This window comes from Manis javanica, chromosome 10 (assembly GCF_040802235.1).
Source record: "Manis javanica isolate MJ-LG chromosome 10, MJ_LKY, whole genome shotgun sequence".
In the NCBI taxonomy this organism is placed as follows: domain Eukaryota; kingdom Metazoa; phylum Chordata; class Mammalia; order Pholidota; family Manidae; genus Manis; species Manis javanica.
In genome coordinates this window covers 56307670-56322031 of record NC_133165.1, presented here as the reverse complement: position 1 = coordinate 56322031, position 14362 = coordinate 56307670, and the positions used below count along the sequence as shown (strand labels likewise).

At 44.1% G+C, this 14362-nt stretch overlaps 1 protein-coding gene across 6 annotated transcripts in view; it reads right to left on the bottom strand.

The window, feature by feature from the left end:
* Positions 1 to 14362, bottom strand: part of MYH11 (myosin heavy chain 11) — a 109355-nt gene that overhangs the window by 75499 nt on the left and 19494 nt on the right. For all 6 annotated transcript variants that reach the window (XM_073215535.1, XM_073215531.1, XM_073215532.1 and 3 more), the window contains exon 3: positions 13257 to 13413. In XM_073215535.1, coding sequence (XP_073071636.1) covers positions 13257 to 13413 — 157 coding nt within the window. The remainder of the gene's footprint in view (positions 1 to 13256; positions 13414 to 14362) is intronic.

Genomic DNA, 14362 nt, shown 5'->3' with positions numbered 1-14362 from the left:
CAGAAAATGCTTACTGATTTGAACCAATCTCTCCCTCACTCTGAATGGCAATTGAGAGAGAAGCAATGGTGGACACTTATTCCTGGGTTCACTTATTAATTCACTCAGCACACAAGTCTCAAGGCCCTACTATGTTCCAGGCACTATTTCTGTTCACTCAGACCTCTTTAATCTTTGCTTTGAGAGGCTTATGATCCAGGGCGGGCATCAGATGGGCACAGAAATGACTGCCAGATGCGAGCAAACGCATTTGAGTGTGTGCCCAAGTGCTCCAGCAGGGACAGTTGGTTCTGATGCTCCCTGGCGAGAGACAGAGGTCTGCGTGGCTGAGGTGACAGCTGAGTTGCATAGAGAAGGATGTGTAGGAATTCCCCAGGGAGATGCCAAGGAGGCGGAACCTCTCAGGCAGAGGGCCTGGGACACAGGAGGTCAGAGATGGGAAGGACACGATCCAGGTGCAGAGATGGTAGGGACGGAGCCGGCATGCCAGCATCACCCTCTGACTGAGCTTCCCAGCCCAGAGCCCTGGGGTTTGCCTCACTTCACACCCCGTCCCTTAACATGCCTTGCTCCCCTCCTGTTCCCCAGACTCAGGGTCTGGCCTTGGATGTGCAAGCCTGGGGGTGAGCTCTCTGAGATCAAGGGCTTGGGAGGTCCCTCCCCCACAGCAGGCCTGAAGACTCTCAGGAGACGCCCAGCTCCCCACAGACCAGCTATTTCGGCCCTGTCCCAAACACAAGCTGGCGGTTTACAGTTGGGGAGCCAGAGGCCTGCAGGCTGACCATAAAAGGAGAAAAGCAAGCTGCGGCTAAGAACAGAGCAGGCTTGTTGCTTCTCCTCCTTCGCTCCCATGCCAGGCTGCTGTGGGACCCAGTGAGAAGGAGGTGGCCAACCCCAAGTCCCTCTGGGTCAGCGCTACACTGCAGGGCCAGTGAGGCATGCAGGACACAGTCCCCGCTGTGCACAGAAAAGGGGCTCTCTATCTAATGCCACACACCAAGGTAGATGCCATCAGATCCAAGGCAAATGTCAGGGGTGGGCCTCGACTATGGGCCCCAGAGGACAGCTAACACCTGCTGTATTTGCCCCTACCTTACTATGCTCCTCATGCGCTGTCCACAGTAACACCTGCAACAGTGGGGGTAGGCACACTTAACTATACTCACGGGACAAATAAGGAAACTGAGGCACAGAGACGTGGGATTGGAACCCAGTTCAAGAGCCCATGCCCTAAAGTCCTACTCTGGAGGTCAGGGCCCTTCTCTTTCCCCAGCCTCCCAGCAGTGCTGGATAGGAAGAGATTCTGGGTGGGAAGAGTTACTATAGTCCAGCCCATGGACTCCATCAGGAACTCTCCAGAAGAGCACGAAGCTCTGCCATCTTTAACAACCAATTGAGGGAGCGTGGGGAACCGGAAACCAATATCCTCCCAGTGGTCTCTCAGGCCTCGGCTCCCACCTGCCACACTCTCCTCTCCTATCTGCTCCAGCCCACCAGCCTCACGGATCCCATACCCAGATCCCTTGTTAATCCTCACGAGGAGGCCTCCCATGCCCTCCCAGGCTGGACAGTCCCCAGGGTCCACCTCACAGCTCCCTGGGCCTCTTCTCCACAGCAGATGTACTTGTGGGATGATCTGATGCTTGTCCATCCCCCTAGTAGACTATGGCCCTGCACAAGCCCTCCCCCAACACACTGGGGCCTCCACACTGCTGAATGAGAAAGGGAATGGGGAGCCAGAGTCCCTCTGGACCTGACAGGGACAGAGGGAGGAGGCTGGGGCAGGCACACCCCACAGGCCTCAACCAGAGAGTTCCTTAGGCATGTCTGCTTCTTCCACTTAATGTTAATGCTTATTTAAAAAATGCATTTTCCTTCACTCTCTCCCATCCATGTAGATACCATGGGCAGTCCAAGAAAGGTAAAGCAGAATCCGCTGGTCCTTTACCCATCCTCATTGCCTGGGAGTAAATGTGAATGCTGCAGATAATTCAGGGCGCCAACCAACTCCTCCCAGCGCCTCACTGGAGACTGAGCCAGACATGCAGAGTCACCATCAGCCCTCACCACCCACTGCCCAACATCAACCCAGCCAGACACAGAGCTGAGAGCCTCTGTAAAATCTCCAAGAGGCAGAGAAACATGGTCCCCTCTCTTGCGGTGCACTGCAGGAACAGTCCAGAGCAAAACGACTTGGAGTTACTTCCTGGTTCCACCTCTTAGGCAAGACACTGTGCCCTTAAAACATCGGTTTTCTTATGAAGAAATTAGGGATAAAAATCCATACCTTTCAAGGACATGAAAATGAAGAAATGGGACTGGCCAAACAAAGCTTATAATTGCCCACAGCACCTCTAAGAGCTCAATAACTGCTATTATCATCACCACCGTTGATATCACCACCATCATCTAAAAGAGTGAGCCAGCGAAGTGGCAGTGACGGCAGCGATTCTGTCCCAACAGGACAGGGTATTAGGTTGGGTTCAACCCTTTCTGATCAGACGGCCTAAGCCAGTCCCTCGCCTTTGATTTGTTCACCTGCTTGGTGGGCGCAACAGTGTACCAGCTACCCCACTGCTTCGAGGGTGGCAGAGGGCAAGGTTTCCAGGTTTGACCCTCAGTTCTGTGGCCAAGTCACTTGGTGCTCTGAGTTTCTTCAGTCTGTCAAATGGGGAGGCTGTCCAGCAGGGTGCCGGCAAGGGCCAGTGCAGGCTCTATAGCACAGTGAGCCCAGAGGACATCTGTGTTGTTCCTCTCTGCCAGCTTTACAGAGCAGCCTCTGGGGATCCATCTGGGTGAGCATGAGCAGGCCCCCCAGTGCCTGCCAGCCACAGACAGAGGGATGCAGCTTCATGTGGGGACTTGCAAGGCAGAGAGCACAGTGATTTGTTTTTGTTTTTGTTTTTGTTTTTTGAGAGCCTATAGTTTAGATCACCCTCAACCCAGACTTCCCTACAGCTTGAAGAGGTTTTAGCCAACAGCCCTGTGCTGATAAAGGCCAGCTGGCTGCTGTTTCTTTTAATCCCCATGAGAGTGTCTGTTTGGTGCTAATTAGTTGAGGACAAAACACTTCCAGTCACTATCTTGCACAGGGTCACAAACCCAGATGGCTCCTCTCAGCACATCAGAATGACATCTCACCTGCTTTTCACACTGCTCCCCTGCCCCAGGAACCCGAGGAGGCAAGATGGGAGGTCCAAAGCGGGTTTTGTCAGGAAAGCATTAGTGCTGCTGCTCCCACTTTCATTAATTCACTATGTAAATTTACCAAAATCAACTAACACCAGCTTCAGGGCTGAGACTTCAACACCCTGAGATGTAAGAAAACAGACCTGCAGGAGCAAACAGTCCCCCAATGGGACAGCAGCTCAGCACCAGGCAAGCCTCAGGCTTCAGAATCAGAAAAACCAAGTTCAAATCCAACTCTGACAGTTATGTGACCTTTGGCAAGTTTTTCATCTCTTAAAAAAACCTCAGTTTCTTCTGAACCTCAGTTTTCCCAGCTACAAATGAGGCTAATAATGCATCTGCTTCTATAGTGTTGATTTATCTGACAAGTCATGTAAAAATAGGCACACACATGAAGGAAGAGAGGGAAAAATAACTACTTTTTAAAGATTCTAGATTTGCTATTTCATAAACACCATCAACGTAAATGTGATAGGAAATATAAAAGCTGCATTGGACTGAGAGGGAAGAACAAAGCTTGAGGGATTACACTTCCTGACCTCAAGCTCTACTACAAAGTCACAGTAATCAAAACAATTTGGTGCTGGCACAAGAACAGACCCATAGATCAATAGAACAGAATAGAGAGCCCAGATATAAACCCACACATATATCACCAATTAATATACAATAAAATAACTATGAATATACAATGGGGAAAAGACAGCCTCTTCAAAAACTGGTGTTGTCAAAACTGGACACTACATGTAAGAAAATGAAACTGGATTATTGTCTAACTCCATCCACAAAAGTAAACTTGAGATGAATCTAAGACCTGAATGTAAGTCATGGAACCATAAAACTCTTAGAAGAAAACATAGGCAAAAATCTCTTGACTATAAATATGAGCAACTTTTTCCTAGACATATCTCCTCGGGCAAGGGAAACAAAATCAACAATGAACAAGAGTGACTACATCAAACTAAAAAGCTTCTGTATAGCAAAGGACACCAGCAGCAGAACAAAAAGGCGCCCTACAGTATGGGAGAATATATTCATAAATGACTTATCCAATAAGGTGTTAACATCCAAAATATATAGAGCTCACACACCTCAACACCCAAAAAATAACCCAAATAAAAAATGGGCGGAGGATCTGAACAGACACTTCTCCAAAGAAGAAATACAAATGTCCAACAGGCACATGAAAAGATGCTCCACATCACTAATCATCAGGGAAATGTAAATTAAAACCACAATGAGATATCACCTCACACCAGTTAGGATGGCTATCATTCAAAAGACAAGGAACAACAAATGCTGGTGAGGATGTAGAGAAAGAGGAACTATCCTACAGTGTTGGTGGAAATGTGAATTAGTTCAGCCATTATGGAAAGCAATATGCAGGTTCCTCAAAAAAATAAAAATAGAAATACCATTTGACCCAGGAATTCCACTCCTAGGAATTTACCTGAAGAAAACAGGATCACAGATTCAAAAAGACATATGCACCCCTATGTTTATCGCAGCACTATTTACAATAGCCAAGATATGGAAGCAACCTAAGTGTCCATCAGTAGATGAATGGATAAAGAAGATATGGTACATACACACAATGGAATATTATTCAGCCATAAGAAGAAAACAAATCCTACCATTTGCAACAACATGGATGGAGCTAGAGGGTATTATGCTCAGTGAAATAAGCCAGGTGGAGAAAGACACGTACCAAATGGTTTCCCTCATTTGTGGACTATAAAAACAAAGCAAAACTGAAGGAACAAAACAGCAGCAGACTCATAGGCTCAGAGAAAGGACTAGTGGTTACCAAAGGGAAGGGGTTGGGAGGATGAGTGGGGAAGGATTAAGGGGCACTGTAATTCACAATCCCAATATAGGTAGGTCACGGGGAAGGCAGAACAGCACGGAGAAGACAAGTGATGACTCTGTAGCATCTTATTATGCTGATAGACAGTGACTGCAGTTGGGGGTGGGGTCGGGGTCGGGTGAGGACTTGATAATATGGGTGAATGTTGAAACCACAGTGTTGCTCATGTGAAACCTTCATAAGATTGTATATCAGTGATACTTTAATAAAAATAAATAAATAAAAACTGTTGGCTTTCCTTATTTTATAATTTAGCATTGTTCTTATTATTCTGAATTATATTTTCAGGCACTATAAGAGTTTCAGGGCTTAATTTTAAAGATCCTAACCTGGTCTTGCCCACCTTGCAGGTTTGTGGTAAGGATTAATTGAGAATATTCCTGTAAAGCCTTGAGCACATAGGAAGCATGCAATCCTCTATCATCATAATCACTTCTTTGGAAAAGAAGGTATGAATGAATTTCCACTGAAGAACAGTGGGTTGAAAACCTGCCTTCTCCCTCCCCAAACCTTACTAAAGTGACAGTAAAGGGATTTTTCGAAAATACATGAAACAGTTCAAATGCACTGGAGAGGAGACAACAGCAATACTACCTCAGAAACCAGAAAACAGGGCGAATGATGACTAGTACCAAGAAAATAAAAGTCTAAGCTGGCAATGGGGAAAGCTGAGAAGAAACCTGATTTCACCATAGAATCCCCTACCCGCAGTCCAAATCTCAGTATAATCGGCAGCACTGGGGGCTTCTGGAGGGGAAAGCGAGGAGGACATAAAAACGTAAGGTTGAAAGATGTTTGAGAAGCTGCTAGACACTTCGGATACCTTCTACACTCTTGCGCCACCAAGTGACTGCCTCATATCCCCCGAATAAAGAGGCTGACTCATTTTCTGGAGAGGGTGAAACATGGAGTCTCTGTCCTGAGAAGGGCTGGTGGGTGTGGTTACCAGAAACCATATTGAAAGGAGGACAACAGGCAAGTTTCATCCCACAGTTTGAAACCCTTAGCCTCTTCTCCACTAGACCCTCAACATGATGGAAGACAGTTCTTTACCCTCCAGGCAGAGGGCTGCATTAGTATTCTCTGAAGACTCTGATTAGCCCAAGAAAAAACACTGAAGATCTACCCAAAGTGCCCCAATGGAATGACCCAGCTCCACAACTCCATAGCCAAGCTCATCACCAGCACGTCCTCCTGCAGGCACGGAGCTTCCACTCACTTCATGCTGACCATGCACTAAAGCAGCCCAGAGGATGAGCAGCCAAGAATCACCAGACACCTGAAGGCAGCCACTAATATGACAGACACTTACTAAAACAAATAAATAGGCAGCTATGCATCTTGGAGGAAACAGAGACTGTGCATGGAGAAATATTTGCCAAGAAAAAGGACATCACATCACATGGGGAAAGAATGCTATTCTTTATAAAGGAAGAAATATTCAGGAAACAAAATAGTTCTTAGAAATTAGATATGTGTGTATGTATACACACACACACACACACACACACACACACACACACACCAGCAGAAATTAAAAACAAGTGGAAAAACTGTAAGATGAAAAAAAAGTTGAGGTAACTGCCCAGAAAATGGAATAAAAAAGATAAGGCAATGAAAAAGAGAAAGAGATGAAAATTATAGGAACAGTCTGGGAGTTTCATTATGGAAATAAGAAGACTCTAGAAAAACAGAAAACACAGAAATAAATCATCAAGGAAGTAATTCACAAAAGTATCCCAGAATTTAAGGACATGAGTTTACAGATTAAGAGGGTGCACTAAGTCTCTAACATAGTGGGTGAAAATGGGCCCAGGACGAATCCCATTATCACAGACAGGAGGATAAAGAAGAGTCTAAATCTTCCAGAGAAGGAGGAAAAAAAAGTCATCCACAAAAGATTCAGAATTGGATTGGCTTTTATCTTCTCAAAAATGAAAGTGAAGCTAGAAGACAATGAAGCAATGCCTTACAAATTCTGAAAGAAAACAATTTCTTGCTTAAAATTTAAAACCCAGATAAACTATCCCTTAAATATTAGAGAAGCATCAGGTCTTTCAGATATGCAAGATCTCAACTTGCCTCATATACATCCTTCTTGAGAAGCTACTAGAATAAGTGCTCCGTATAAATAGGAGAGTAAATCAAAGAAGTCATGGAAATAAGAAAAAAAGGAATTCACCATGACAGCACTGAAGGTAATTCCAAGGATGATAAGGAAGATCCCAGATGTCTGTTACCAGTCATGGAGGGTAGCCAGGGCAGGTAAGAAGGCTCCAGGAGCAGTCACCTTCCAGGAGAGGATATCAGTAGAATGCCCAACACATATCTAGCCATGTTAAAAGGAAATTAATATGCTTAGAAGGAGAACTTGGGATACAGTTAGTGGTTAAGTACATAGAAAATCAAGTTTTTTAAAGAAAGGCAATTACTAACTCCAGGAAAATAATAAATTGTACAGGAAATGTAGTCACAAGACAGTGCAGAGCTCAGCTGTGAATAACATCTACACAGTCTTAGTAGTGTAAATGATGAATAAAGACTTCATCAAAATTAATATAAAAATATATTGGGAGTACTTGATAATGGGGGAATCTAGTAACCACAATGTTGCTCATGTGATTGTATATTAATGATAGCAAAATTTTTAAAAAAACTATATTGGGAGTCTATGAGAAGGGACATACATGCCATCTTTCAATATCCCCACCCTTCTCAGACAACCTGCCCCACCAATCTTGGCCCTGGTCAGTTATGTTATTTAAACAGCTCTAATAGTTGTCATTCATTAATCAACAAATATTAATTGAGCAGTTACTGTGTGCCAGGCATCAGTAAATGTGCTAGAGAGACAGTGATGAACAGGCAGTCAAGATGGAGTTTGTGGGTCTTACAAAGTTCACAGGTTCTCAGAAATTTAAAAGTCCATGTAACAGGGGAACTCTCCTACACTACTGATGTAGTTCAACCATTGTGGAAAGCAGTCAGGAGGTTCCTCAAAAAACTCAAAATAGAAATACCATTTGACCCGGAAATTTCACTCCTAGGAATTTACCTGAAGAAAACAGGATCACAGATTCAAAAAGACATATGCACCCCTATGTTTATTGCAGCACTATTTACAATAGCCAAGAAATGAAAGCAACCTAAGTGTCTGTCAGTAGATGAATGGATAAAGAAGATGTGGTACATATACACAATGGAATATTATTCAGCCATAAGAAGAAAACAAATCCTACCATTTGCAGCAACATGGATGGAGCTAGAGGGCATTATGCTCAGTGAAATAAGCCAGGCAGAGAAAGACAAGTACCAAATGATTTCACTCATCTGTGGAGCATAAGAACAAAGCAAAAACTGAAGGAAAAAAACAGAAGCAGACTCACAGAACCCAAGAATAGACTAACAGTTATCAAAGGGAAAGGAACAGGGGAGGGTGGGTGGGAAGGGTGGGAAAAGGGGATTAAGGAGAATTATGATTAGCACACATGATAAGGTGGGACACGGGTAAGGATGTATAGCACGGAGATGACAAGTAGTGACTCTATAGCATCTTACTATGCTGATGCTCAGTGACTGTAATGGGGTATGAGGGAGGGACTTGATAATGGGGGGAATGCAGTAACCACAATGTTGCTCATGTGAAACCTGAGCATAAGATTGTATATCAATGATACCTTAATAAAAAAAAAAGTTCATGTAACACATTTTTAACATTTCATTCTATATTCAGTGCATGTTATCCATCCCTCCCCAACCCTACCTCTTTAGACCCCATCTTGTTCCACAAAGGACTTGGGGAGGAAGCCATAGCTGCTAGATTTATGTCCTCAATGAGATAGAAAACTCAGTGTGGATCCCAGCCAAGTGACTTTACAGCCTGGGACAACAACATTCCTCAGTGGAACCACAAAGTGGGCCTACTTGTATGTTCCTTCATGAAAACCAAACTCCCACTTTAGCAAGAAAAAAATTATTCTTCCCAAGCCTACATTTTTCTCCATGATTTTTTTCCAAAAAATTTTTTTCACTGGAGTCTATTACCATTCATCATTAGTTTGCCAGAAAGCACCAGGTAACACCAAAATGAGTATGTACACAGGCAGCTGTTAACATTTAAACTAAATAAAGAGCTTATCTTTTATGGATGTGTGCTCAGGCTGTCATTTTCTCTTAGGATTTAGAATATGTCAACATTTCTAAGTAAATATCTCTATAAAATTTTGCATTAGAACACAGAGTTTAAAAGGAATGATTTGTACTAACACAGAGGGTCCTGGTCATTTGAGTATAACATGGCCCCCACAGTTGGGAGGTTGTCTGGGGAAGAAAAAGTTACTAAAACACAAAAATATTCTTCAATTCCTAAGTCGACTACTTAGGAAATCAGATGCCACGAATGCATCCTTCTCGGATCTGCACCACTGCCCCCCACTGACTCAATGGCTTCGCCTTGCTGATTGATCACTGGTGTCAACATCCACCGTCATGATATCAACACAAAACAAAGCAGCCACTCTGCAAAACTGCCCTTTCCCAGAAAGTGCAGTGTGTCACCAAGTCAGTGAACTTGAAAAGGCCACCAAAAGAGATCAACTCTCTTTGAGTCATCATGACCTATAATACAACAGGAGCTCTGAGAGTGTGCAAAACACCAAAAAAAAAAGTAAAAGAAGCCCTTGGAGACACTGGGGATCCCTCCAATAATTCTTCAGAAATTACCTTCTTTAGCCCAAGCTGTAGAAATTAAACATAACATGAAGAAATGTCATACAATGCTCTCACACGATTTTTGTAAAAAAAAAGTTAAGGCAAAAAAAAAAAAAAAGAATCAACCCTTAATTAATTTTATACCCAATCTAAGAATTAGCATTTAGGTGCAATTACAACCAGATTCTATTACATGTAAGATAAAATAAACATGTTCATAATTTGCAATGCCATTTTTCAAGCCCAGTCAAAACTTTCCCCATGCCCCACCCTTACTATATACAACAAAACTTTTATTCTTAAGTGATTTTTTTTTTCTGGAACCATTTATTTTCAGATAGAGAAAACCTTGATTCATTTCATGCCATTCTATCAGTGTATGAAAGATTACATACCAAAATGTTAAAGGTGATCATCTCTGGGCAACAGAATTATGTGTGCTAGTATATTCTCTTTTGCATAAATATATGGTTTAATTTTTCCAGAATGAATATTTAATATTGAAGGTTTTTTACACATATGTTTTAAGAGCACTGTGGCAGTGCTTACCTGTCACCCCCACTTCTCCTTTGCTAATGGAATCTTATTTCATTCTGGTATTCAAATAAAATGTGCTTAGTAAGAGCTACCTCAGCCCCAGGAAAGAACCAGGAGTAGTCCATCATCAACATCCCAGTTCCCTTTGCCAATGACTGGTTTAGAGGTTGGCATGTGACCAAGTTTTAGCCAATGAAACATAAGGGGATGCTTGCTGAGGAGTTTTGGGAAAAGGTTTTAATACCCAAAAGTGTATTATCACATGAGGACGTGATGTCTGGAACTATGTCATGTCCAGAACTTGTGATCACGAGGAAGAAGCCAAGAAAATCCCAAAGAAGTCTGTTTTTGAGCTGCTGAATTAACTAACCCTGAAATCTTAACCTCCAGAATTTTTGTTATCTGACATAATAAACTCCTATCTTTTAAGCCACCTTAATTGGTTTCTATGCTTCTTACTATCAAAAACACTCCAAATGATACAAACACTGTAGTTTAGTGATGTTCAGCTTCCTGAAGTGTGTAAACCATCGCTGTGTATCTTTCCATCAAGGGAGACCAAAAAGAAGTTTTCTAAGCAAAGACATATACCTAACTCCAGGATCTATCACTGCACAATCTGAGACTGTATCTCTACAAACCCTTGCAAAGACCATCTGCTGGTCCTAGGAGGTAATGGCGGGCCCTTGTCTGGAGTGGTCCAGCTCAGGTCATATCTGTCATGTTTGGCTAACTCTGTCAGTAAGTTGGGGCACTTCTAACGGAGCCCCTGTATGTAGGAGTTATCTCCTAGGCACACCTAGACCCCTGCCTTAGGAGCTTCCAGAACTGGGCTTCTCTCAATTTCAACTAATAATACTCTCAGAGGCACTTATTTCAGAGGTTGCAAAGTCAAACACAGGAGATGGGCAGTTAACACAAATGAATGCCCCATGCCAGGTGAGGACCGAAGAACCAGGAAACTCAGACTCCCTGTACAGGCACAATTGACATGTGGGAACACAGGCCCAGCATTGGTAGGTGATTCTAGATTTTTTAAAAACCTACGAATCTGGATTTTTATGTACAATCTCCCAGGTTTTAGAAATTGACAACTAATTCAAGTATCCTTCAAACTCCATTTGGACCAAACCAAACTATCTGAGAGCTGGATCCAGCCCACCACTGCTGCTGTCAGCCTCTGGACTATTCATCCCTAACAACCACATGGCGATTATATCCAGCTTTTAAACTGCCAAAGCCCTTCACTTGATGAGGAAAGCAAGGGCTCAACTTTGCTGAAGCCAAGGGATTGCTGAGACGGGGACCAAAGTTGTTGAATAGGAAAAGCTTACAACTTAGAGATGCTCTAAGTTCTTTTTCATACTTTATTAAACTGGCTAAGTTCCTCTTATGATGTTGAAGAGCGGTGGTGAGAGTTGACATACATACCGTGTTACTCAACTTCGGGAGAAAGAATTCAAACTTCCACTATTAAGTATGATGTTAGATGTAGTTTTATGTAGATATCTTTTATCAGGTTGATGAAGTTCCCTTTTATTCCTAGTTTTCTGAGAGATTTTATCATGAATGGACATTGAATTTTTGTCAAATGTTTTCTCTGCATTAAATGATATGATCATGTGGTTTTTCTTCTTTACACTGTTATATGGCCTGATACTGGAATACTGAACCAGTCTTGCATTCCTGGGATAAGCGCCCCCTGACCTTGGTCTGGGTTTCCGGGCACTTTGGAGAGTCAGTTGTTTCTGTTGTAAAGTGCAGGCAGTAATACTGACCCTACCTCATAGGATTGTGCCAAAGATTAAAAAGAGAGAACCAGCATATTTGTGTTGAAGGGGATGTGTGCCTGGACCCAAAGTCCTATTTTCAACCTTTATTACAAATGAAGAAACAGAGGCACAGAGAGGTTCAGCAATTTGCTCAAGGTCACACAACTATTGAGTAGTGGAGCTGGGATTTGAACACAGGCAGCCCGCCCTGTTTAGAATTCATATTCTTCACTAATGCAGTATACTGTTATTTTTAATTTAGTCTGAAATAGATTGTGGAGGAGGGGAACTTATGAGAAAAATATTAAGTACAAAATGTAAGGATGTCATTTATATGAAGTTTCAGAATAGGCAAACCTGATGGGGACAGAGTCAGAATAGCAGTTACTTCTGGGGGTTGTGGAAGAGATACTGACTGGGAAGAGGTATGAAGGAGCATTCTGAAAATATTTCACATCTTGGCTTGGGTGGTGATTACTTTTGACTGTAGACATATGTAGAAATTAATTTTAGGCTGGACACTAAATTTGGGCACTTTATGTTCCCTACTGTAAGTATGTTTTACCTTATTTATTAATAGTGATAATAATAATCTATAAACAAGGTAGTATGCACAGGTCTTAGTCTGGAATAACCTGTTTGACAATCATCACAACAAAGCTGTAAGATAGATACTAACACTCCTGTTTTACAGATGAGGAGACTGAGGCAGGAGAGAAGACTTTTGCACAGGATTCCACAGGGTGTGAGTGACAGCTGGTTGCCAGTTGAGCTGGGCCTCAGGGCCATTCCCCACCCTCTTTCCTCCTGAGGTGAGAGCTTACAGCATCTTCCAGACAGTGGCCCGGGGCAGCCAGGGGGCCGCGAGCTCGGGAGCAGGCCGTGGCAGGCCCATGCCCGTATTTGCCCAAGCCATCTGCTCTCCTTCGCCCTCCCAGCCGCAACCACAGATGCTGCGCCTGCTTTTTCCCTTTTTCAGTCACAGCACCCCTGCTGCCCAGCGCTGCCTGCCAAACTCTACATTCTTGGCGAGAGCCACAGACTGGCAGGACAGGAGGGGCCTGTTGGAGCGATCTGTCTCTGCAGGCGGCCAAGCAGCCCCGGGGGCTCCTGGACAGAGAAGGCCCAGCCAGGTCTCCCCGCGCCCAGCATGGGGCTTGCCCTCCCGCGGGCCCGCTCACCTTGCAGCATGCTCCTGTAGGCCGTGTCAGCGATGGCGTAGATGTGGGGCGGCATCTCGTGCCGCTTCTTGCCCTTGTACATGTCGACGATTTTCTCCGAGTAGATGGGCAGTTGCTTGTAGGGGTTGATTACCACGCAGAAGAGGCCAGAGTATGTCTGCAAAACAGAGAGCCCAAGCTGACTCCCAGAACATGGCAGGGAGGGGAGCTCGGATGCCCAGCCTGCAGGGTCCGGGCACGGCAGCACCCATCATGCCTGCACTTGCTGAGCGCCACTGTGTACATTTTCTCACTCTAACTTCACAGCAGCACTGTTAGATACGCTCATATTCCCATTATAGAGAAGGGGAAACTGAGGCACCGAGTTCTACTGTGAACCCCTTGGCATCACTGATATTCTGGGCACCAGTGTGGGAAGAGGTGCAAGGAGCAAGCCTGGGTTTGTAGGCCACCTGTGTTTAACTGTATAACCATGTGCTTCTAGACAGTTCTGGGCTCAGATCTTAGCCCCACTCCTACATGCTGTCTTTTGATCTCCCTGAACCTCACAGCTTAAATAACAGCCTCCATTTATTCAGCACTTACCACGTGCCAGCCACTGAGCTAAGCACTCACAGGCATCTTTACTCCTCATACCTCCCTGGCCCCAGGACAGCAACACTATGATTTCCCTGCTGCCCATTTGTCAGGTGAGGAATCTGAGGCTTGGTGACGTTATAACCAGGTGACACAGCTGGTGGGAAATTCAGAACTAGAAGCCACGACTGTTCACCCAGAGGTAATACTCTTGACTATCAACAAACTAAAATGGGGAATTAACAGGGATATCCTTGAAAGGAATGGTACTGACACTACACATAGATAAGCCTTTAAAATGTCACACAGAATGAAAAAAGCTGGACACAAGAGGTCACATATCTGTCACACAGTTCCACCTGGATGAAACAGCCAGAACTGGCAAATCCACTGGGACAGAACACAGATCCCTGGTTTCCAGGGATGGGAGAGAAAGGGAGAATATGAGTGACTGCTAATGGGCATCGGGTCTCCATTTGGGGTTAAAAACATGCTCTGAAACTAGGTAGAGGTGACGGTTGTACAACACT